Source organism: Falco cherrug, chromosome 10 (genome assembly GCF_023634085.1).
Source record: "Falco cherrug isolate bFalChe1 chromosome 10, bFalChe1.pri, whole genome shotgun sequence".
Taxonomy (NCBI): domain Eukaryota; kingdom Metazoa; phylum Chordata; class Aves; order Falconiformes; family Falconidae; genus Falco; species Falco cherrug.
The window spans coordinates 6,536,142-6,562,031 of NC_073706.1; the positions used below are offsets into that span (position 1 = coordinate 6,536,142).

The window sequence follows — 25,890 nt, forward strand, 5'->3', positions numbered from 1 at the left end:
TTAATCATGTTCAGGATGAGTGTAGCAATGTTGGATGAGATGCTGTGTAATGCCTTTCTGCCAAATAAACTGCAGCGAGAGGGGCCTGGGGGATGGGAGGTGGAGAGGAGAAGCCAGGCTCAGCTTTCATATTACCTCAGTGTTGTCCTTGATAGCAGTCTTTAAAAATATTTGAACAAAATGACAGTGAAAAGCTTCTTAGTAGCTTGATTTATGCTGTTGGCAGAGTATGAGGAAAGTGTGATTTCTGGTTTTGACATTAGTTTTCGTCCTCACAGGAAGCATCCACAGAAGTTTGCTCAGTTGCCTTCTAAGTCTGTAACATCTCTGCCGTGCTCCAGCCCTGGAGTGCAAATGGTCATCAGGCTGCTGTAACGTAGGGAAGAGTAGAGATGGTAGGAGTTGCAGTATTTTTATAGGTCGCAGGAAAAGCCCATTTTGGAGTCAGAACTAAACCTGAAGTTCTGCCCACCTAAATACTTCTGTCGAAAACCATGGAGCTTTTCTTGGCATGAACCCAAAGATTTGGTGTAACTGAGGGTAATTTTGCAAGCCTTTCTAGAATTTCATTTATACACTCAGTTATTCCTAGATTCATGCAATACTCATGTAACTCTGTTTTTCCCTTGAATTTACCGAGCTTCAATTTTGAATTCTAAAATCAATTAGCAGTGTTCCCCTTGCATTGCATTCTTCAATGCATACTTAGATTTAAGTTTCCATATAGGTAAGGATAATGTTTATACCACTGCTTCTCCGATGTTCTCTCATCTTCCCTTTAAAAAATAAGCACAAACATATACCACAGAAAAAAAAAAAGTTGGACTATTAAATCATGCCCTTTTTCAGTTGCTGGGTGTTGCCTGAAAATTCAGCGCTATAGCAAATGCAAAAGATCAACAGAACCATTCTGTATCTAGATACTTGATAAACTGACTATGAGCCTTTATTTGGCTTTTTTCTTTGACTATACTTCTGCATTAACCAAAATTGAGTGCTTCCAGTAAAAGCAATGCAACTACAGCAATGTGGAGTCAGGAGAGTGTATTTCAGGTGTTGCCATACATTACCCTAGTCCAGAGGTCACAACTACTCATGTTGTGTTCTGCTGTAAGTCAGATAACTATAGTTAGTGACTAAACCCACAGTATAAATCTGCCGTGTTTCAAGACAGCTGTTAGATTAGCTCTCTCCATTCTTCTGCTGTGCCAGTGAATGCCAGCAAATTTAAATGCTTTATAATGCTTTGTGTAGCACTGGACACATTTTATAGGGCTAAGTAGGGGATATGCTATATTGTGCTTAATAAACTACTCTTTTAAATATCCATGATTCAGCTGCTTGTATGAAAAAATGTATGCTTAGCTTTGAGAAAAATCTTAACTGCTATAGCTGCTGGCATCAGGCTGTTGCTTTTAAAACTTGGATTTTTGCTTAAGCTGTTTGTATATGCTTTTCAAAGTTTGTGCCATGTTATTTGCAGGCAAAGTGGTACATGACAGGACAAGGAAAAAGTTGCCTTTTTCAATTAGATGTTGTTTAACCTTTCCTCAACAAGCCAGAAACTTGAGTTCTTGTGGACAGTCCTATGATAGAAGGAAATAGATGGAGTATAATTCTAGCAGAAACTTGTTTTGTTTGTTTATATATTGTACTGGAAGTTTTTGTAGGTTTTGTTCTTGATTTTATTTTTTAATCCGGTGTACAGAAAGGAGCAGCGATTGTGTTTTTCAGTAGTGCTCCATAACATTTCAAAAGGCTTTTCTCAGACCCATGTCCCAGGAGCTTATTTTACTTATATGTCACACATTCTTCTGGTTTTGTGTTATTTTCTCACTAATCTTTGTGTGTCTCAGCTTCCACTCTACTGACATATCCATGCTAGGAAAGTAGTTCCTAGACCAGTTTTAGAGGGAGAGGTTCTTGTGCAGGCTGTTCTGTCTTGTGAAAGCTTGCAATATGGGATCTTTGTTGCACCTATTTACTCTGCACTATCTGTAGCTGAAAATGCACCCTATTAACCTTTAGGAACTATGTTAGAAGTGAAAGATGCAGGATTTTAAGGTGTTAACATGAGCCCCAATGCTAGTTTGTGAAGAGAAGCTAAGCTAAGTGAAGCTGGTTCTCTTAATTGTGGCATTTCAATTCCATGCTTAAATTTGCAGCTGAACCAGTGAATTCAGTTGCTGGGCTCCTGAAGAATCGGAATCCCACAAGCAGGCACACAGGCAGTTTTTGTGATGACAGCCTGTAAAACCAGCAGCTGTCCAAGGGTTAGCAGATTGGTTATGCTTCATGTGAACCACGGCGGGACATGTGCTAACAGAAGATGCGTGACATACCTAGCACCTATTGCTCGAGGGGAGAAACAGACCAACTGGAGTAGAATGACTGGGATAGAAGAGTTACACAGCCAAATGTGAATTAAAAGGAGAATCCAGCCATGCAAAAGTTGGGTGTAGGGAGGAGGAGGCATGTTACATGGTCTATGAGAAAATAAGAATGTGAGACTTACGCTTCTGTTCTGTATTGACAACTGCTGGCAGTGTCTGCTCTCTGTATTGGCAGAAGAGCAGAGAAAGGTTGTGAAGTAGTAAGGAAAAGTCAGAAATATGCTGGTTTCATGGCACTTTTAATCAGTGTAATGTTACTTATTTGTCTCTGGCATTTGTATAGTTTTCTCCCTCACACCCTTGTACTGCCTTACCTGAGTACGGCATGTTATCTTCATGGTTTTGAGCTCAGCATGCTCAGAAGTGGAAAGATGCAGTAATCCCTACTTTACAGAGGAGGGAAATAGAGGTAGGCATAAATATGAGTTGGCTTTGTAAAATACTCCAGTAACAGGAAACCTTTGGCTGACACAGAACTGAATCCAAGTCTCCCTAATGAGAGCCCTAGCCACTGGAATATGGCGTCAAATTTGCCATTTCTGATAATTCCATATGAGAATAAAGTAATTTTTTCCCTAATTGCAGTTTTATTGGTGTTAGTATTTTAAAGTGGCTCTCAGATGAGTAGTTCAGGGAAATTCATGAAATACTGTAATACTGTAGTTTATCTGAGCTCAAACTCCTTGACTCAAATTTTTGTTTCGCTCCTGTATATGCACTAGTAAAAAAATCCCTGAAATTAGGCACACTGTCCTCTTTCCTTGTTTTTTGCTAGAGTTACAAGGACTACTTTCTTGGGGAAGAAGAAAAAAAGGTGAGCTGCTGTATTTTCTTTGGGAACAAAGCACTGCATTCAGATATTTTGCACAATTGATTTTTTTTTTAAATTATTATTATTTTTGGTAGCTCATTGCTGCAAAGAGTGGGGGTCAGCACGAGCATCTTTGCATGCTGCTTATGAATGAATGTCATATCTGTGCCATCCTGTAGTAGCCGGAGGGAAGAAATTATTTTGATTCTTTTGTCTGTTGTAGAAGTTATTCCATGAAAGTGTCAGAGAGAAACTCTGCTGAAGGCTATGAGCTGAAGTTAATCCAATGACAGGAAACACATCAGCTGTTGAACTAGGCAGTCAGGCTACTCTTCTGGGCTGTGAAAGGGTGAGGGCCTTTGAAGTCACATGTTTTTGAGATAAATTTGCCTTTAAGCTGGGGATATTGCAGATCAAATCTGAGCTTGAAGTCTAAGGCAGTCACCTTAGTGGCACATGTAAGCTTGTTCTCAAATATCCAAGAAGCTAAAGTCAGCTTTTACTTGCAGCTGGGTTTCCTAATCTGTACAGAAGACAAAACTCCTTTCTTACATTATTTGCATGAACATTAGGTAGCTGCCATTTTCTGTACCTGCAGGAAACTTTCTTGAGCTGCATTGCAGTCCTGTAAGTGAAACAGTCATCTCTATTGCTGTTTTGAATCCTAGCACTCTTGTATTTGTAGCAGTCCCCTGATTTGCTGTTGTGTGTGAAGCGGTCGCTGTTGACAGGTGGCCTCAGGGGTGATAAGCTGTATTGCAGAGTAGCCTCTTCAGAGTTGGGGTGGTGATCCCAAAGGTAAGTGGTGTGTAGCACGGTAGGAGGAAACTGCTCTTTAGGAAAACAAAGTGGATTTTAAGATGCTAGTTTTTTCATTGAAGCTGTAAACATCTTGTAGTAAAAGATACCATGGGTTTTGGTCATTTAAAGTTGTCTTCTGTTTCCTGATTTGGCAGTTTCGTGCGAAGAATTTGAAGCTGTCAGGTCATAGTAATCTGATCTTATTTTTTTCAGTTTGATTTTGGGGAGTGAGGAAAATAAAAAGTCAAGTTTTCACCTTTAAGCCAATTCTTGTTTTTCATCTATGCCTAAATAAGTTGCAACAGGAGACTAACTTCTGTATGCCTCCACACACAAAGCCCACATTGGATATCCATTAGGAGTGTTTTTTGTTACTACTTATGAAAATGCATGGTTACTACTGAGGATCAGATAAATCACTTGAAATGTGCTTTGAATGATCTTACATGTGTTAATGCTAACCAGATTGGCAAAAAGCTGTTCCGGCAGCACGCATGCTTCGGACTTTTATCTGCCTGGTGAAGGTGGTCCCTTGTTTTAGAATTGGTGCTTAGAGTTTTGAAATTTGGGATGGAATATGGAATTTTTCTGCTAGGTACTGAGCTTAAAAAAAATAGTAGCAATTGAAAAATGCTGCTATTACATGGCTGTCTAGTTGCCTGTGGTGAAATAAGCTGGTGGCATCTGTCCAGTTGCAGGCAGATGTCCACATCTCAAATTATCAGACCCTTATATAGAGCAGAGAAAATCTGCCCACGCTTTTTCAGTTCAAGCAGAGAGAAGGGGATACAGTGAGGAAAACGTGAATTTCTCTTTCCGTTCCTTCTGCATTTCAAAAAGAAAAATACACATACATACCTCTTTCCAGAGCACTGCTCCACAATCATTGAGTAGGAGCAAATTCCCTCTTGGGAAACCATAACTGAAAAGTACTGGAAAGATAAATTTGTTGAGACAGATGTGTTCTTGTATGGATCAAGTATTTTTCTTTGAATAATCTAGTGGACCTTGCAGTTGTGCACAGAGATTCTCCTGGCTAATAGGTAGCTGGCTGGAGGTTTTTGTAGGCTGAGTTTGGTATGATGGACATATGAAAGGCACTGTTATGTTACACTTTGGTCCCTGCTGCTGCCCTTAATTTTGATGTGCTATTATAAAAAATTCTTCAGTTTTCATATATGAGTAGGTGCTAGATTAAGTGGTTAGCTAATTGAGGTCTTTGTTCCAGTAACAAAACCATGGTCTCTTTCAGCACTTTTCCATTTACTGCTCTGTATGCTGTTTATGGCAGCAATGGCAAACCTTTTCAGTATGTCTGCCAAATTTATTTTAAAGATCATGGTGTTTTGTGCCAACTCTAATCTCTCTTGGTGCCAAATTTGGCTCCCGCAGCAGTAGCTCTACATTGTTAGTCTTGTGCAACAGTTGCATTACGTCATGGTGAAAGGAGGAAAAGATATCTTAAAAATTCAGTTATTCAAATGCAGTAGTCACAGCAGGGAAAAACAAGACTGAAAACAAAACTGCAGTTCAAATGTCAGTGTGTCTCTGTACGTTGGTAAGTCATTTGAGGCCTGTTTAATATCATAAAATGGCACTTTCCTGAAAGTCTTTTTCTTTATCTGATCAGACTTCGCAAAGGAAAATAAGGACGTTGAATGGCAAGCGATGTTAGTGCATTTATCATTTGGTATATTCACTTCCATGCTGCCCTGTGGTGTATCAGTGACTGGATCTCTGCAAAGGTGCTCTGTAACTCTTCCTTGTTTGATAATATCCTCTTGTCATCCCGGTAAAAATCCCTTCCCTCTGTCTTGAAAATAAACCTGCTGCTAACAGCTTTGGGATTGTGGGTCTGGGTTAGCTTTCACCTGGGCTTGAAGAAAAAGCTTCAGCCTATTGTCACACCAAAACTCTTGGGAAATCAGACCTCAGTCCACCTGAAGCCACAAAGAGAATCAAGCTGTTCCATTTGTTATTTTAGCCTGACTTTCAAATACTCACAGAAACTAATCAGTAATGGAATAAATATCAAGGAAAACATGTGGACATTTGCTCTGAGTAAACTTTTCCCCTTAGCTGTTCCTGCACTATTAATTAGCATGAGCGACCAATAAAAGTGCAGCTATTGCTCAAGCATTGCTTTTGGATAGCTAGTCTTTTTTCCTCCTAACATCCCCAAGATACGCAGCAACTCAGTTGTGTTAGTAAAACAGTAGTGAGCAAACTGTAACTCTTTAAAATGAGAAGTCTGCTCCACTTAACTTCTCTCTATAAGCTACCTGTCTCCTGATTCAGAATATCCCTTTTGAACCTGCCTGTTAGGCATACAGGAACAGAAAAGTTTACAATTGGTTATTCCTACTGATGAAGCAACTGGCTTTCACTACAGAAATAGTATTTACCAGCAGAGTAAATCCTGCACATTTCACAGAAATTCTTGGAGGCCTTACCCTAAACAATAACTTCTTGTGGTTTTAAAAGCATAGTAGGAGCTCAGTGCTGTAAAAATGCATATCTGGTATGCATATATGTTTGCCAGTAATGACAGCACAAACCTTTCTGCATTTGTGTGAGCAGATGGAAACCTAGCACTTGCACATGGAGGTACCCAAGTTCCAGTAACCAAGAATTACCAGTGTTCAGAACTGCTTGCTCTGAACTTAAATAAACCTTCAACAGCATTGTGTAGGGAATAGGCAAAGGAGAGAGATGTTGTGTATGGCCAGTGAGTTAGTGTCAGAGCTGGGAATGAAAAACTTTGACTTCCTCTAGAAAACATTTCTTTCCTCAGATAAATTGAGATCAGTAATAATTATTAACAATGACATTTTATTTTTATTAAGAGTCAAAAGAGGGAGAAGATGATTACTGAATCATATCTGTGAGCAGGAGGGAAGGATAACTTCTTGAAGCTTAGCGGAGTGATAGCCTCTCCTGTAAGACCACCCTCTGCTTGTTTCAAAGAAAGAGAAAGGATTGTGACTAAGTGAATATTAAAGTTTATAAATTTGATTTATTTAACCAAAATATTTACTAAATCCAGATTGGTAACCTGACTGACTTCAAATCAAATCAGGGAAAGTATATCAGAGTACAGTTGGATTTCATAATCCAGGAGCAAATCAGCTGTACATTCAGGCCATGCACATGGAAAGCAGTTTCAGGGTTAAGTGGTAATGAAGAAGCACCTGCATTTGTAGTACTCTTCATAGCAATTGCATTAGTGCTGTACAAGCTTTGCCTACAGCATTTATGAAGAGTGTGTTAAGCAGTATCAAAAGGAGGGAGGCAGCTATTTTTGCATTATTAGGCTTAACTAGTTTGACTCAACATGTCTGAAGATGATCCAGCCAGAAATTCACTGTTGATCATAGAATGGTCTAAACTTTGTGAGTCTGGTATTTCCATAAACCTTAGCACTAATGGAGGAGTTTTATTCAGGAGTCCCATGGCTTTATCACCATCATTCATGTTTTATCAATAAGGAGAGCAAAGCAGGAGGGTTGAAGGGTGTTTTTCTGTAGTGAAAACACGCAGGCCTCTTGACTGTGGTATTAAATGTGCTGTCCTGCTGTCCCAGTTCTGCAGAAGCAGATCAAGAGGGTCCTTCCCACCCACGAAGTGTTGAGTCTCAGGGCAAATCCATCACCCTGGCAGGCAAACTGCCTTCAGAGTGGGTAGCAGGGCTTGTGTCTCACGGCTGCCACAGGCATGCTCAGTTATCAATCACTTGGGAATCACAAGTTCTGATTTAATGATGCATTAATTAAGACCACAGCAAGGAAAATCCAAAATGAAAATAAAACCCCACCCCGCTCCCCCCTGCCCTGAAGACCCTAACCTAGAAATCTGTTGGAGGAAGAGAAGCAATTAAGGAAGCTGACTTTGGGGGAGGTTAGATTTTTTTTGTCTTCCCTCATGTGTAGTAATGGACTACCACAAAACCTTTTTTTAATTATTTTTTTAAAATATGAGGAGCTGGGGGATGGTTGGGATACTGCTTCCAATGCCGGGCTGTGAGACTAAGCCAAAGTAGGGTTTTCAGACACATTGTTAAATTATATTTTACTTCCAGTTTCTTAAGAAAGTATCTTCAGTTTTATAGCGACCACAAACTTTGTCACATTTCCTTCTGGTATGTAGGACATCAGCTGCATTTAGGACAATGAGGCAAGCTTTTGGGTTTTCCCTCATCAAGATACTTCATAAATAGATCAAACTGTGAGGCATTCATTGGTTCTGAATCCTTGAGGATGATCTTCCTTGGTTTATTCCTGCAGACAGATGAGATAGTCTTCTCTTCCCTTACTGGGAGCAGGAGGGCAGGAGAAGAGTCCCAGACAAAGAAAGATGCTTTCAACCTTCTACACGTACAACAGGCTTTCCTCTTTGCTGTCTTCTCTGGTCAGAGGAGGTCCGACTTGGGGGATTTAACCAAGGAGAGGGTATGTCATTCTCACTCCAGCCTCACCTATGCTGTTATACTAGACTTTTCCCTCACATCCAAGGTCCTTTTACTAACTTATATTTCATAGTTCTTTTCCCATAGCTCTTTCTGAATTATTATTCCCTGAATGCTACTCCTTTACAGGCTGAGAATGGAGGTGCTGACACAGGCCTGTTATAAAGGGGCAGGCTTACCTTTCTTATTGGGTTGTTCGAGCCATTGCAGGTCTGTGACGGGTTTAAAAAGTAAATCAAAGGGGTGAAGAAATTCTCATAGTCTGGGAATGGAGAGCTTTTGGACCAAAAATGAGTGAGAGAACATGCCCTGAAGGACAGCTCTCGTGCCTCACCTCTTTCTTGGCTGTCTTGTGTTCAGGATGGTCATTATTCATTGGCATGGATATTGATACTGCGATGGTGTAACAGAGTTCACCTAAAGATTTCAGAGCACTTTCCAGCCCCTAAAAAGAACTTAATTGGCAGTTTATATGGTATTTCCCACATTTATAGAGGTCTTAATGTAGTCCTGAGAAACTTGCCCAGTCTGTTAGTGGTGGAACTTGGAAGCAAAAGTAGAATTGCAATTCTCTGTTGTCTCCTTCAACAATTACATATAGTTCTCCCTAGCTGATGTCAAATTCAGCCTGGTGACTACATGCACCTTTATCCTGCACCACGTTGCTGTTTTAGGGGCAACCACGAGCCCTACAGCTTCTAAGGCCCCAGTGCACATGGGCAGCTGAGGCTGCCTACAACATCATTCAGGCAAGGGTCGGTCAGGGCCTTGTAAGAGACTGGATTATTCAGTCCATCTTGTTTTCACTAAAGAACTGTGGATTACTTAGTTTCTCAGAGCTCCTTTTCCTCCAAATTTCGAAGCTAGATGAAATCAGCGACTTAAAAGTAACAAGTAGGCTACAAGACAAAACACATTCTTGCACACTCCCCTAACAGAACCCAGATGATTTCAGCATGAGTATCTAAGTTATCAGCTGTTATTTCCTCATTCCAAATCTCATCGTTTTTCTTAAATCATATTTTTGTGATTACATTGAAGCGTGGTTCTTTTAGCCCTTGTGATTCTGAAGAGAAAGAATAAAAATCATAGTTCTTCAGAATGGAAAGAGGTGCCTAAGTAGTGGCAAGTAAGTCTCATGAGCTGGACCCTAAGGTACCTGGTTTGTGAAGCCCCATCTTTGGAGGCAGTTGGTTTGTGTTATGGACCATGATTGTGCAGCTGAAGCTACGGGAGTGGTTTTCTGCAGCTCCGTGGCAGCCCTGGCACACTTGGGGGATCTGAATAGGAAGAGGTGTAAGGAAATTAAAAAGCTTATGAATGTCAAAGAGAAATGGGGAAGCGGAAAGAGGTGATATATGTACATTTGTTTGTGTGCATATATATTTATGTATACACACAATTTTAGTTTTCAAATGATTGTAGGCTATAAGCTTATAGCATTTTGTTACCAACATAGTCTGTTCTGTGTGGTACTTGATTGTCCACAGCAAGACAGCTCAACAATTTTATTCTTTGGCAAATAATATCTTTTGCAAATGTTGCTCCATTTAGCAAACATTCATTAGACAAAAAAAAAGGCATTCTGAAAAAGTCAACTTTCTCATTTTGACTTATTCTAAGTGAAATACTTGTGTTGAAATTAATTTTGAAAACCCCAGTGACTCAAAGCAATTACATATTTTCTGGTTAGGCTGTCAGATTGAAGGTCTGTGGCACAAACCCCATCATTAACTCACTTAGAATTCTCAAGCTACCTTTCAGACTGTTCCTCCATAACAAACAGTGAAGGTAGCTAGTCTTGTTTGTTTTTATATGCACTGAATCCCCTTTACCTTGGACTGCTCAACCAGAAAATGCTGATGCTACCCCTAGTCTATCTTCCTTCAATCTCTTCCGGAGTTAATTGCAGGAAGTGCAGGGGGGGGGATCACAGCCCAGCCCGGACCCCCTCTTTTTTCTCAGTATTGCTCTGTGTCTGCAATGTGGGGGTCGGGGAAAGAGCACCTGGAGAAGAGTTGTGCAGCTATGCTAGGAGTGGGAAGAACATTTATTTCTATGAAGACAGCCAGCTTTTTTTTTTTTTTAACTAACAGGTCTGAGACAAGAAAGAAACAGCGTGTTTACAAAAAAAATAATTAAAAAACCCTTCAAAAACAGTCTAGCATACCAGGTGATAAAGCCTGGTGGAGCAAGCCAGTGCATCTGGAAATTCAGGACTTCCAGGGAAACAAGGCATGCAATTATTTTTGCTAGTCCCAAGCTCTCAAAAATCTTAAAGCAGGCTTTCCTCAAAAAGAAAGAAAAAAAAAAAAGTTGGCTGAAAAATTCATGAGACAGGATTTTTAATTTGTTTTTTACTGTCTGGTCTATGGGTTAGAGCAAGACAGAAAACTTCCAGTGAAAGTAAAAGTGATCAAAAATACTGTCTCATGTAAAATAAAACAAAACAAAACAAACATGTGGGAAAGGATTTTTAAAGTTGTTGGAGTACTTTGGGTATTTTTAAACAATAGTGGTTTCAGAAGTGTGACAGAAATGGTCTGTTTTGTTATTTTCTCAGTTATTTTTCTTAAAATTGTTTAGAATTAACACATTTTAAAAAGAAAGTAATTTGAAAATCTTAATGTAAACCCGAACCATTTTTTTTTCTCAAGTGAATAATTTTAGATATATGCAGAATAAATATGGAAAAGGAAGGGCTGTTTTTGTGGAAAGTTTTTCATTTTACTACTGAATTAACAACCTATTTGTGATCCAGACCTTACTTGGGTGCTTGTGCTCTTATTTCAAGTTTTGGGGTGGTTGTTTCTGTGTTGTTTTTGTTTGCCTGTTTAAACTGAAGCTGTGTGTGTATCTATTTTACTTTATTAGAGTTGTAGGATTTCTTAACATTACCCTGTGGCCAGCTATTCCTATGCTGGACTAAAGAAGAGATGAGCATTTCAGAAGACCAACAGTAAGATTTAAAAACTGTGTGACAATATGTACACAAAGGGAGTGATGAGGGGATGTGAAGAAGCACGGCTCAAGACCACTGTCCTCTGGCCAGGGAGGGCTTGGGTGTTCCTGCATGCTCCATGTGCAGCCTCTGCCGAGCTTTCTCTGAGCTGCACAAAGGCACTGCTCAGATGGGCCTTTCTTCCCAGCTTTTTTCAGAAAGCGAGTGGCATCTTGCTTCAGTTCAAATGAAGATTTTTCTTGCTGTGGGATCGAGTTTAGCCAGTACAGCCTTCGGCTCCTTTTTTGTCTTGCCTGTTTGTTTTTTCTCATCTCTCATACTTGACTCAATCTGATCAGCGGTTGCAGGAAAGCTTAGCTCTGTGCCTGTCATCTGGAGTAGCCTCACCTCAATTTAATTTCTGGTTGCGGTCTGATGAGCTGTGTCCCTTGCCTATCACATAACTTTTCTCTTGTTCCTCTTGGTTTAATCCTTAGCCTGAGATATTACGTGCTGGAGAATAATACAACTTTGTACCCCCACCCCCAGCTGCTGTGCTACAAGCCATACTACTATGAGTCCTCTTATTTTTGTGTCTGAAATGGGCTGGGCAATGATAAATCCAGACAAGTACTGCTGCTTTTATTGTCTGATTACGTCAGTGAAAGGCAGCTTTCAGGAATATAAGCAGCCTGAGGCATGCTGCCCTGCAGGTCACCTTGAAAGGATATCTTGTCATCATGGCTGTACTGTCAGTCTTGTGCATGAGCATTTATGCCAGCTCAGGTTGAACTTTATGCCTATTCAGGCCTTTCCTGCATACATCTATCAGATGTACTTGTGGATGAGCTAAGATTCATTATAAAACAGAAAATAGTATCATGGTTTTCACCTGCTGAAGCATCTTTGAGTTCTTGGAAGGAACAAAGGATCTATTATAGATGGAGGGAAAACGTCCTAACAGTGCGAAGAAGCAATGTACTGACAGAGGAAATGAAATTACTTTCCTCTGCTCTTGAAATGTGTGGGTAGAAGTAGCCAAAATCATCAGTATACGAGATTCCCTATTGTTATACCACCTGGAAGGTGGCTGCAAGATAATAGGGTTTTCCCTGCTTATGAATTATTCCTTTTTTTGTGCAGGAGTGCAGTAAAATGGGGAGCATAATTTTGTAACCAGTTAGTCCTGGCAAAGCTGGCTAACCTGCCATGTTTCCCAAGGGCTACAACAGTAGGAGTCTTAATTCCCAATGAAAATTAATGAGACATAGCAGGTGCTTTTGAAAATTTTACACATGTGGGAAAAAACTACAACAACTCTTGAATTCCCTAGGAGTGAAAGACAAACTTTTTAGGATTGGGGTGGGTTGGTTGGTTGGTTTGTTTTCTTTGTATCAGAAATTCAGAAAGCCATCTTCCCACTTTTTCTGCAGTTATCTTTTAGTAATTCACTTTAGAAACGAAGTGGGGAATCAGACTGTCATCTTTTTTATGATGCGTAGCACTTTTTTGAGGAGAATAAAGGTGAAAGCAGTTGATCAAGTAATTAAAACCAGATAAAGTCATGGAAGCAAAACAAAAATACTACTCTTACAATTAGGCTGCAATCTGTCTCTACTGTTCTCCTTCCCAGCAAAGCTAAAAGCAGAGGACTTGGCTTGTACCACTTTTGCCTAGGGCTCTGTGTTGGCATATGCATATGTTTAGGAAGATCTAGTGGTTTAAGCTTGTATTTGGCCTCTAGCCAGATACGAGTAAAAATTCTTGAGAAGATCATCGCATGGGGATGGTGCAGGGAGAGTAATTTCTAGATCTGCCTCTCCCTTCATGGCCAAACTTTCTTTGTAATTTCATGCTCCCTTAAAGTATTTTGTCTTTCCCATTGCAGGATCTGGCAGGTTTTTCCCAGGGGCAGGAGTCCTATCGTTCATTTCTCACCTGCTTCATTCTGCAGGATTCCTAACTCATCAGTTCCTCCACTGATAGCAGATGCAGAGCTCATTCGCTTTATTTTTTTTCCACAGCCATGCTAGCTTTTTGCCTCGTACCTTGTATGTCCTTTCTGAACTGTACCATCAGACTCCTGTTGCTCAAGTACCCTCACAGACTGCTGTCATTACAGGGCAAATGCTCTGCCCTTCCTTGCACACATTCCCTCTGAAATCTCTTTGTCACTTGGTCGTTGAGTTTACCCTGGTACTACTTACTACCCAGGTGTCTTATTTACTGAAAATGTCCTGGAAGTGCTCTTTTGAACATTCGTTCTACTTCACGTACTTGTACGTATTGAAGCCAGAATACTACCTTCTCACCCCAGAAATACAGTAGACACAAGTGAAATATGCAAACTCCCAGGAACAAGTCCACTTCTTCCACAGTGAGGATGGAAATGCCTGTGGTCCCAAGATGATGCCGTTAGTGTGTTGTGGGGAGGATGTTAAAAACAACTTAGAGCCGACTGAGAGATGCTTTAAATTATGGCAGTGCAGCAGAGGTCCAAGCTTTGGGAGGAGTCTCCTTCATCCGTGCTGGTGCCTTCTGGCCTTTCAGCTGTGCTGAGCAGAGCTGTGATGTGGTTGCATCTGCCTACAATGCCATGGAGATTTCCTGTTTCATCCTTTCAAAATGTTATCCATCAAGTTCTCATCACCATCAGTATCCAGAGCACCTTGCTGACTCAGTCTGCAGTCTGGGTCCCACTTTGGCACTGCACTTACACTTATCTTTGAGCACTTTGCTGGAGAGAGATAGGATCGCTCAGTAGTTTGATTTTTCAGCACGTTTTGAGTGTTTTGAGTTGGGGCCTGGAATAACTGCCTTCAAAACATCATTGTAAAAGAAAATGTGATTTGTAGGTTACCCCAACACCTCGATCAAAAATTTGAAACCTTAAAATGTTTAATTTGGCATTCCTAGCTTCAGAATGACTGAAAAAGACTTTTATTTTTCTTTTTTCCTTCCTAAACATTAGTAAAGAGAAAAGTTTCTGTTCTTGGCAGAGATTTTGTGGGCCAACTTTCAGGGCAAAATATTGGGTTTTGAGTAGGGGATTCTAATGGAAAAGCTGAGCACCAAATTCACACAAGGTTCTTCTTAATTATAGAAGCCAAAAGCTCTTCCAGATGTCTGTCATCCCAGTATGCTAGATGCTGCCATCACTGGTTTTAATAAAAGCTCATATTCAGCAAGCTTTATTACTGATTTACTGTACATGACTTAAGCCAGAAAATTTTTTGCTCTAAAAAGCAAGCAAAGACCTGATATTTTCATCAGTTGCACTCCAGCATGTCATTTAAGTACCATCCTGGTTCCATGGTTTTACTGAAGATTTTATGTAGATTGCCATTTGTTAAAACTGGAATTTCAGAAACTCTTGCGAAGTAGTACATAAACAAGAAATGCACATGAACAAATTGGTAAAAAGTGCATGCAAAACATGCAGAGCCACTAACAATGCGAACATACACGTGACATGCACAACCAGCCAGGCATTTCTGTGAAGTGATACCTGTTTGTACATGCAACTGATACATAAAGAGAAATGGATGCTGGAAAAAAACTGGGAAAATGTTATAGAACAAATCCAGGGAAGCGTGATGGGACTGTGTGAATACAAAAGTGAACAGAACAAAACCAACAGAAAACATTTTCAGAGTAGCTAATGAAATATCTGAATAATGATGTAATTAAAGTGCATTAATCATTATAAAAGATCATTTCACTTTAAACATCTGCTCCTATTCACTTGGCAACAGTCCGGGCAGTGTCATGAATGATGGGGTTTTGGATTATGCTGAAGGGCATGTGTTATCTGAGAAACAATGTAGAACATCCCCAGCTTGACAGGACAGCAGTGCTTTTCCTCAGTTCAGGTATAGCATTAAGGAAATAAGGTGTCTGGGGGGGGGGAAATCAGACATTGCTTACAGCAGAAGAGAAAACCTGGTATAAAACTAAACCCTGCGTTCTTAGCCATGCAAACAAAATTTAATTGGGTGCCAGTGGATTCAAAGAAAGTAATTCCTCTGGGAAAAGAGCCCTTGCCCAGCCTGCTGCTTTTAAGAGAGCCTTAGGAGCCATTGTTGCTTGTAGGAGAGACCTTGTTCCTCCCCACTGAGAAGTTAGCACCACAAAAATCTTCTTGACCCCTTTCTTTTGTGGCAGCCTGGCTGTGCCAGCAAGAGTGAAATTAGCTGTTTCAGGAAAAAAAATCTCTTTTTCTTCTGGCATAAGCAAAGTGTGCAGAAGGGCTGTGACCACCCCTGACAGTACGTGGTTCTAAGACATCTGCCTGCCTCCTCGTGCCTGAGACTGCCTGTAAAGCAGATGCACATGTGCTTCAATGAAGCCTCTGTTGTTACCAGTTTGGAGCATAGCTTACTCCAGTACTATCAGGACTGAGTAAAGTTTCTCATGAGCTGTGTTTTGTTTAGGGTTAGGTCAGGAGTCCTGGATGGCTGTTTTGACTCTGCCATTAGACTGAGTCACTTAGGGAGGAATTTTTACAGCTAGAGACTGTTTTCTGTATCCTTGTACAAATCTGACTCCTTGTTGTGTTTCTATGCAGTTGGTTGCGTGGACACTGGTGGTGAGCATGATTGGTGGCCCCTATGCACCTGCATTTTTGCTCCTGTCTTACTGTGCTGTAGTGTCTGTCTCTTAAGGGAGGGGAGGGGGAGGCAGTTGTGCTTTGTCTTACAGGGACATTTCTGAAGGTGGAGCCCTTTGAGGCCCACTAGTAACAAAGAACCTCGAGCTGCAAAGCAACACTGATTTTTATGCTAGTCTTGTTTTCTTAGCAAATCTATAATGCACAGCAGTTAGGAAGCATGTATCTCACAAGTGTTGGATTCAGAGTACAGTATTTCTACCCCATTGGTCATTCACTGTTGATTTAGGGTCTCCTTCGTGGCACATAATCAGGAAGCCTTTACCAGCCTCTGGACTTGAGGCTGTGTTGGTGGTGAAAATGCGTATGTCCACATGGATTTCCAAGGGAGGCAGACAAGAGGAGCCCAGATCCCATTTCAAGAAGGGAGGACTGAGGCTGTGGACCTTGTGCATGGTTATGCTTCTTCATACCTATTCTTGGCAATTCTGCAAATCCACAGAGGGTGGATGCTTTCTCGGCCTGGGCAGAGTGCCTTCCCAGCTGTTAGGTGGGGAAGTTAAAATGAACTCGGCATTGGTCTTTGCTGTTCTAGTTACAGGTAAAATACTTAATTTGGTTTGTGCCTGTGCATAACAATACTTACTATCCTCCCTCACAGGTATTTGCAGGCTTTGTAAAAGTGATTGGAGAGGTTCAGATAAAAAGTGTGTGGTTTATTGTTTCTCTGTTTCTCAAAGCTGGTAAAGTGGTATTTAAACAGAAAATCAACACAAACCTGCCTGCTTCTCCCAGAAGTGTGTAGATTAGCATTGCGGAAGACCAGTGTCAAGGTTTCAGGTTTATGTGCTGTTGTATTTTAACTTCATGATGGTTTAGGTGTGCTATGGATTGCTGCCAGCCTGTTGCTGCCATGCTGTCTGTTGCCTTTATAGTCCAGCTCAGATAAGTCCCAGCCAGAGAGCAGGGGTGTGCCAGGTGCCTTGGACCTGCTCACCATCATATGCCCTCTCTCCCATCTGCTCTTGCCTGGGCCCTGCTCAGTCCAAGAGCACAGTTACACTTTTCCCTAATAGCCCTAGTTCCCCTCAGTAACCCCCGGAGGACTGAAATAGGCGTGTACTCTATGTGGCTGTAGAAAGCGAAAAAGGGCATAGCATCTTTGAGTCCTACTTTTTTCATCATTTGTTCTGGACTTGAACCTAAAGCTGCAAAATGCATTGGTGTAGTCTTAGAAAATTCAAATAGGTTTCTATACATTGTGTGCATTAAAAAAAACAACCAACCAACCAAACAAACAAACCCCAACAAAAACAACCCAGAATTGATTGACAAACTTAGCTTCAAATTTTCTTTGGCCAGTAGGTTCTTCACAGTTCAGCTGCAGGCATTGGTTGCACAGGAACAAGCACAGAACGCTGTGGGGGTAAAGATGTCCAGGAAACCTGCCTTGCATAAAAGCCGTCTTGGAGATACCTAATGTAACACACAGTTTCTTTACTGTACTCACCTTGTTGTCTTTGCCCAAACTTGCAAAAATAGGTACGCAAATCTGTGCACTTAATGCCATGTTTTATACCCATCCCAAACACCTAATGCTTCCAAGGAAAACAAGCAGCCCTGTTTGAAGTAAGTGTCTTTGGAGCCCACTTCTGAAAAGGTGTATAGCTGGACTCAGTCACATATATTGAAAATGGTGGTATTTAGACGAATAGACCTATTCATGTTGTACATAGGGTCTGAAAAAAATGATTTAGTAATTTTCTTTTCTGAACTGTTTGTCTAATGCAGAGTTTGTAAGCTTTCATTATAGTGTAGGTCATGTGCACACAAACAATTACATTTTTCTTTGGAGGCTCAAGTCCTGTATATTGTTCATTTAAATTTTTTGGTTAAGTAAGATGGTTTTTTATGTGAAAGGGACTGTCCTCGTACCACTGCCACCTAATGGTCAGGATATTGTAGTTAGGTGCCTGGTTTAAGTGTCCCCTGGAAAACTGATCCTATCACCACTGCTAACCTCATTATCTTGTAAGACTAGGTAATGCTGTTAACTGCTCTCAACGTAATTTTCAGCCCTTAATAGTCTGTTCTGGAGCCTCACTGGACACTGGTGTGTACATTCTTGCTCTGATGGCATATGAGAGATCAGGTTATTTAGTTTTTGTATGGCAAAATCCAGGAAGAAAGGGAAAGCATTAATCAGATGGGTGTAATCTCCAAGGGAGCAAGTACTGCATTTTAATTCAGCATTTCCCTTTGATGAAAACTTTAGTGAATGTTATTATGTGGAATTTATATGAAGCCTGGGTTTAGGTAATCAGCTTTAATATTTATACTCTTAGGGAAAAAAATTGAATCATTAGTAAGCATGCATAATTAATGAATAAATTATATTTTTCCTTTGTTTTCCTTCAGGTATAAGGAAATGCTAGATCTAGTGATATCACCCAGCCTGACTGTAAATAGAGAGTGCCCTGACAGACTGAAGCTTAACCTTTCTAACATTTATGCCACAGCTCCAGATGACATAGAAGGTAGGCTGCCTCTTTTGCTTACTTTTTACTGGCTTTAACATAATGTGTATATATGTGTAACCAAAGGCAACTGGCCACATGCAAAGCCTCTGCTTCTGACAGTTAGTTCTACAGTATGGTGGGCAATTGAGATTTTTTAATATTTTCTTGTAGACACTCCAGTTGTGGCTGAATCCTGTAGTTCAGCAATGGTTTGAATGCAAATGGAATTGAAATGTTTTGTATGTAGATATATATCTATGTATAGTAGGTGCATACCTATGCACATGTGCATGTATATATTTGCTCCACTGGAAGAATTGCAGGTATAAAACGTATTTTGTGTAGAGCTGGCAGTTTTCGTTTGGACCCCACTAGAGCCCCAGAATGTGAGCCCTGGGCTTTGGTGGCTGTGCTGCTGCTGTTGGGGTGGGGTGTGTGCGGGCTCCCAGGCCCAACAACGTATTGTGGAGCCAGAAAACATTTTGCCAAAGCAGCTCTGTGCCCCAGTTTGCATTACTCTGAGATCATTGCTATCATCTCAAAACGGTTAGCCCTGCTGGCTGGCCTCTGGTCTGAAGTTTCATATTTGGCAGGTACCAAGGACAAATTCTTTCAGTGGTTGAGACTGATGGAAATTTATCTGCTCTTCTCCTCCTTCTCCCCTCCACCCCCATCATACTGTTCAAGTGAAGGAAACAGAAGAATGTTAAATCTGTTAAAAAAATTATTGGCAAGTGATGCAGCTGAACTAGTTCTTGCTAGTACAATCCCAGCTATTGTTTGCTGCGGTCAGGATCTGTCAGCCTTCCTGTTAGAGGGGAGTTAGGAAAAGGCACTGGCTATTATGTTTTAGTAGTATGTTTAACCCTTCATTTATAGGTTCTTAGAAGCCAAGGAGATGTTTTGCTTGTATGTTTGCTAAGGCATTAGAAATTGCATGATTAAATCACGTACATCATGACTGCCTATTTACAAGAGCAGTGGAAGGGATAACAATCTAAGAGAAACCTCCTTTTAAATGTACATGTTTGCAGAACAGATTAGAGCTAGAAATGATTTTTAAATACATCATTTTGTAAACTTCTTGGTGCAGAAACTATTTGTTATTATGCAATATAAATAAGAGGCAACGTAGCAGTTACACTGTTGGACACCACTTTGCTAGTGACAGCTCATGTTGATGTGTTTCTTACAGAAATATGATGGTTATTTTTCTATGGAATGATCCTCTGTGCTACCAAGATTATGCTCTTTACCTTGAAAATACTTCTTGTTAATTTGAAGAACAGGAAGATACTTGTGTGTTTGTCAAGTCTCAGACTGCCAGAGCTTTTAATGCAATAAATTCACACAAATATATGCTCTGTATTACACACACAGTTTTAATTTTAGCAAGTCTAGTTGTAATACTTATTTGTGTAGGTGTCCATGTAGATGTCTGACCTGCTATTCTCATGGGTGCTTATCATGAGTTGTGCAATTACATCAATATAATTTTCAAGTGCACATATTTTGCCTGTGGTCCTGCACTTTTGGGTAGAAACACATGTAGGTTTAACTTGGCTTTTTTTGGCAATGACAGTAGTATATTGTATATTGACACACAGTAAATTCCCACTTGGCATTCTTGGCAAATGTATTTATTTACTCTGTAGTTACCTCTTTCAAAAACAAAAAATTTGAAGATACGTTATTTTTTGAAAAGAAATTAAGCTTACGCTTAAATTTTCCTGTTTCTCAGATGTAAAAGGCATTATGAATTAATGAAAACTAAAAAAGTCTATTTCTTCAATGCAATCCTTTTTGGCAGGGAGCAGCAGTGTAACAGAAATAGTATAGGTTTTGTTTTTACAATCTAAAAATCTAATTTTCTGAACTGTTTTCTTTCAGGTAAGTCAAAGCAGATTTTTCATAGTGAGACTGAAAGTGAGTCAGGTAAGCCCAGCTTTGGATTTAGAAACAGTCTTTTTTGCTATATCTGTATGTTTAGATGAACGTGTACATTCATATAACACTATCCTTTGTCAGTTTTTTTAAATTAATTTTTTTTAAACTAAACCCCTCTGCCTGTTGAGTGGGAAATAGGTTACTGTTAACCCACTCTTTATTGGTAGAGGAATTAAGGCAGGGTTGCTGCTGGGCTTTCCTTTTCTAAGGTGTATCGGGGTTGCATGAAGAAGGAGTCCTTATGGTTTTGTTTCTGTCAGTGATTAGGGTGATTCTGTTAGCAATTAGGTCTGTGTAAGTTTCATGGTCCCTCCCCTGGCACACTGTCCTCCTACCTGAGCTGTCCTTTGCAAACAGCTCGGTGCACAGAGCAGGTAGTGTCTGCAGGGGACCCTGGAAAAGGACACAAGGGGGCTGTAGCTGTGGTATTTGCCCTTCTGTGGTGTTCTGGGGGTGTCCTCAGCTAGAGGGAGAACTCCGGCAGAACTGGGGGACAACTTAGGAGAGATGGGATTGGAAAGGGCATGAGGCTTGAATTTCTTGTGGAGGAGGGTGAAATGAGAGGGATGTGCCCCAATAAAGCACTTTGGAGGAGGAAGAGCGAAGAGTGGGTGATGAAAGTGTATTTGATCACAGAGGCTGTAATTGGGCAAGTTTGTTCTGTTTCTCCTTCATACTCAGGAGAATGAGGAGGTGGAACAGGCATCCAGCTAAGACAAACTTATTAGAGTCCAGCACATAGGCTTGTGGACAGATGACTCTGAGGTCTGCTGCTGCACAGACAGAGGTACCCAAGCTGGGTTTTTCTCTTGATAATAGTAACAAGCAGCAGTGTCAATGCAGTCATGGCCAGTTCACTCTGAAACCCATTGCCCCCAGTCATCAGTGGCTTGTGTTACCAGAGCCACATTCCTTAAAGCAAGCAATGCTGCTGCAGTAACACTGCTCTGATAATGCACCTGAAACAGTTGGGAGACCCTTAAAGGTAAATATGAGGCCGGAAAGTGGCCACAGTCAGCTTGCAGGTAACTTGTCTGGGTGACAGGTTGCCGGGGAGAGAGCTGAGAGACTCAGGAACATCACCAAAAGAATGCCATTTGGTCTCGGATTCAGGAAATAGTTCAGTAAGCACCTAAGCACAGACACCCTTATTTTCACATTTTTTATGTATTCTAACCTAGTATGTAGTTCTTATTAAACCACTGCAGTTATCCTGGAGAACAGAGAAAGGAGTACATGGATATTACTTTTCTAATTTTGAGTAAAGTTATCTCTGAAGATTTCAGAGTTTGTGAAAAAAGGGCATCCTTTTTCAAAAAACTGTGCTTTTTAGAAGTTGTTACCTTTTGGTCAAATGTTAATGTTTTCTAGGAAATTCAGCTCAGTCTTAATAAGCTCAGTATTATGTTTCCTAGGAAATTTACAATGCCTATGATTATTATATACAGTAAATATTATACAAATTAACATTCTTTTAAAAATCCTGTAATATTTTCAGTATTATTGTTACATATAGTAGACCTACAATTTTATATTATTCTTTTTTATAATGTTTAATAATCAATATTTTTAGTTAAAACTCCAATGGAAATGCATGAGTTCTTCCATAAGCAAGTGAACGAAGATAAAAATGCGTTTTTAAATGAAATTTGGTTTAAAAGTTACCAGATTAAATAGAACTGTTTTTAAAAATAGTTTGGTGTAATCTCCCTGTTATAATGTACAATGATAAAGCCATGTAAAATGGTGTGGAAAAGGGTTGTGTAGGAAAGAACATCTTCAAAAGAGAGTTAAATCAGGAAGAATGAACATTTCATATGTGAGCATGTCAGATCTTTTTGGACATTCTTTCTATGTTTATGACATAACAAGTTGCTCAGGCCCATAGGACTGTTTGCATGTAATTAGACTTTATACGTACTTGTATATTTCATTAAATAAAACATAGTTTAAACGTTTAATTCACGAACTTACAAATGGCTGAACAAACTCAGTGGTGCTGTTTTGGACAACTTTGTATGGAAGACAATCCAACTACAGCATTGTGGGTGTGTCCCTGTCAACACGTGGAACAGCACTGCTGATGATTCCTGCCTGGCGGTAGCAATGTGCAGGCCTCAGGGGCACTGCAGGAATCTCCCTTGCCACCCGGCATGGGCATCTGCAGTTGAGAGATCATCTTCTGCATGAGGCTGGGTGATATTTCCTATGCTGTGTAACAAATTACACTATAGCTGCTAGCAGCGAATGTTAAGGGTGGCAGTGCTGTGATCAGTGGACAAGGAGATGCTAGATGTTCTCTCTGTGTAGAGCTGTGTGCAGTTAGTCTTGTATGTTCATTGATGCAACCAGAGACGCTGAATCTGCAGTGCCTAATGTCATTATTGATGATTGCGAGGGGGTTTTGGCATTTACAGTGCTGTGATAATATCCAACAGCTCCAGCCAGGAGCCAAGAATCAAAATTTGGATGACGTTATGGAGGCAACCTGCATAATACTCATGGGGTGATGTTTTCAGTACAACTTTTCAGGTTTTACTTTAGATTTTTTAAAAATTTTAGTTAATTAAATTTAAATTTTTCTTTAAATAAAGATGGTGGCACATTTTTCTTTGGTAGTGTTGCAGGACACAACTTTTTGGTACATTGGAAGGCATCCTGCACGTATAACCTGTGTGATACATTTTCTACTGGTTTAATATTTTGATTTCTGGCAGGTCAATAAGGTAGGTTATAGTTAACTAAAAAAATTCAAGAGTAAAGAGATTTACAATGTTGTATTTTTAATATTTATTTTTATTTAATCATGGTCTAGGAGAGTACCAAAAAAAGCAAAAGGGCAAAAAGTGCAATGAGTTTAAATCACTTCAGTAATCATAGTAGTTGCTTTTATAGCCTTTAATGTGTGAGTCATCCCACCAAAGCCCAGCTTCATGATTGATACCAGTCCCATGGGAAGAAGAAAGCGGTAGCTCAATCAATCGGTATCACCCTCAGTTAAAATCTAAACATGCCTTTGTTATTAAGTGGAGAATAATTTTCTTACCTACTTCAGTTAGTAGAGATCCACTAAAAGTCATCTAATTGCTGTATGTTTTTCTTAAACCAGCAGTGGTAAAAACAGTGGTATCAGCTTGGCCATAGAACAAAACATAATGAAAATCTAAGACCCTTTAATTTTGTTTTCCAGGCAGCAGCAAAGCAGCACCACAGTGTCCTCTCCATCTGTACTCCACAAAGTGAGTGCTCGTGCCAAGTGCTGTAATTTAAAAACCGTGTTTTGCTGAACAGCCATTTTGTGCAGACTTTGTCACCTTAAAGAGCATTTGCCTTAAGCCCATCCACCTGTTCCCCTGCACATCTCTGGCCCAGTGAAGTAACTGGTTCTTAATCTTGTTAGATATGGAGTGAAAGAAGGTTTGAGGTACCGTGTGCTGTACTTCAGTACCCTTGGGAATCCAGACTTTATCAGTTTGAATATTGTTATGTTTATGAGTGACCGCAGAGGAATATGTTGAAATGTCAGAGGTTTCCCACGACACTAGCTCGTTTAGCAAACCCAAAATGAAACATGAAAAATCAGTGTTGATTTAGTGTTTTTAACTTGCAGATATTTTGCACAGTCTTAAACTCCCTATGCATTTAGGTAGCTTAATCTAATAGCTCATATCAGGAGCTGTATACCAAAACAAACTTTTGCCCCAGTCTAGTCAATTCAGAGTTCCTAAAATATTCACCATCATACTTTGGATATTACTTTACCAAAATGTCTAGAAGTGTTCAACGTGTGCTCTAGAAGATCATACACAGAAACTCTTGCCTTAGACCTTCTGTTTTCTTGTTCTGAATAGACATTATCCCCATATAGTGACAGTCCCATCTTTCCCAACAATGGCAACGTATGGACAGACTCAGTACAGCACGGGAATCCAGCAGGCTGCTGCATACACTGCCTATCCTCCTCCAGGGCAGCCCTATGGCATACCCTCCTACAGTGAGTACTTTGACATCATGTTACCTTTGAGGGCATTGTCCTTTTGATCCTAGAAAATATATGTTTGAAGTCTTAAGCTTTAGAGTGACAGGTCATTTCTGTCTTGGCGATGTTCTCTCCTTGGGCTTAGAGAGAAATCTGACTTGTTAAAAAGGTTAGGATTACTTTGAACTACCTATCAGAACTTGATATCCTGGGTTATGACCAAACTAGGTAAGTTTGGAGCCAGTCAGATATGAGACAGCACGAGAAACTCGGGTTCAGTAGGATGTGCCACTTGAGAGCAGTAGCTGGTGAGTGCTCCCATGACTCACTGCCAAGACAGTCTCTTGCAGTAAAAAGATACTTAGGTAAACTACACTGCACCTTTCTTGATTCTTTCTGGAGTTTCAATGATACAAGTTATTTTAAGAAAAACTTTTTATATATTACTATGGGAATAAGGCATTGGTGTAATGATACAGAATACTTTTGGTTTGGAGGACGGTTTATATTTAAATGGATGGTTGTTAGCTGTAGATGCAGTAAACATTTCTAACCCCAGTCAGCTGTGTTCCCTGCTTTCCTGCACAGCCTTGCCAGCAGCTGTGGGGAGATGGTGCTGGGCAGGAGCAGCTGAGGGATTCAGGCAGGGGGCTAATTAAACCAACACTCCTGACAGAGGAATGCCTGGTAAACCAAGTATTAAGAGTGTCTTCAAGCTCTGCATGGAAATACCAAGCTCTTGAGGGAGCTGGGAAGTTCTCTCCACTGCTAAAAAACAAAGAGATGCTGGTTCTGCTTAGGTGCAGCTTTTTAACAGAAAGCTTTGGGCTTCTTACTCGCAGGTGGTACTGTGAGTGCTGTCTTGCAGCTTTAACATGGCTTCACAGTTCTGTCTCTATTCATGTTTTCTCTTGTGCTCTTAAAAACCTTTATTTGCTTGGCAAATACAGTATCTCTTCCCAACAAGAAGTTTTTATATGGCCACTGTCAAGGTTTTTACTGAAGTGGGAAATTCAGTGCAACAGTTTGGAACGCCAGGGAAATGGGCTTGGCAGAGCTGAAGCTCTACCAGGATGATGAGAGGAATGTTTTGAGACCCTTTCCTGGAGCTACTTGTGTGGTTGCATCAGCTGGCTGATTTCCAAGGCAAACTCTGAACAGTTGTCCTGTTAGAGCAGGTGAAAGTAGAGCCATTTGCTACTGCCTAGAGTCTTTAGGGCATACATGTGTCAGGCCCATATGCTGCTTATAAATCCTGTGGATGACCTCTTAGCATCCTTGAGCAGCAGTTTCCCTCCCCCAGCCCATATACCCTCTCTAAGATACTCAACACAGCATATGAAAAACTCCACCTGGCTGACAACCAAGAACAATGAAGCGGTATTGTTTTTAGGCACAAAAATAAAACTCTGGCCAGTTTCTAGA

The 25,890-nt window shown here is 40.4% G+C and overlaps 1 protein-coding gene across 13 annotated transcripts in view; it reads left to right on the forward strand.

Annotated features, from left to right (window-relative positions):
- Nucleotides 1-25,890, forward strand: part of EYA2 (EYA transcriptional coactivator and phosphatase 2) — a 101,186-nt gene that overhangs the window by 22,913 nt on the left and 52,383 nt on the right. For 6 of the 13 annotated variants that reach the window (XM_014279801.3, XM_055722663.1, XM_055722664.1 and 3 more), the window contains exons 2-5: nt 18,439-18,557; nt 20,430-20,474; nt 23,677-23,725; nt 24,338-24,480. In XM_014279801.3, the coding sequence (XP_014135276.2) occupies nt 18,449-18,557; nt 20,430-20,474; nt 23,677-23,725; nt 24,338-24,480 (346 nt within the window). In that variant the 5' untranslated portion in view covers nt 18,439-18,448. Of the gene's footprint in view, nt 1-18,438; nt 18,558-20,429; nt 20,475-23,676; nt 23,726-24,337; nt 24,481-25,890 lie in introns of those variants that run through there. The other 7 variants (XM_055722666.1, XM_055722661.1, XM_055722665.1 and 4 more) reach the window with 3 other exon arrangements.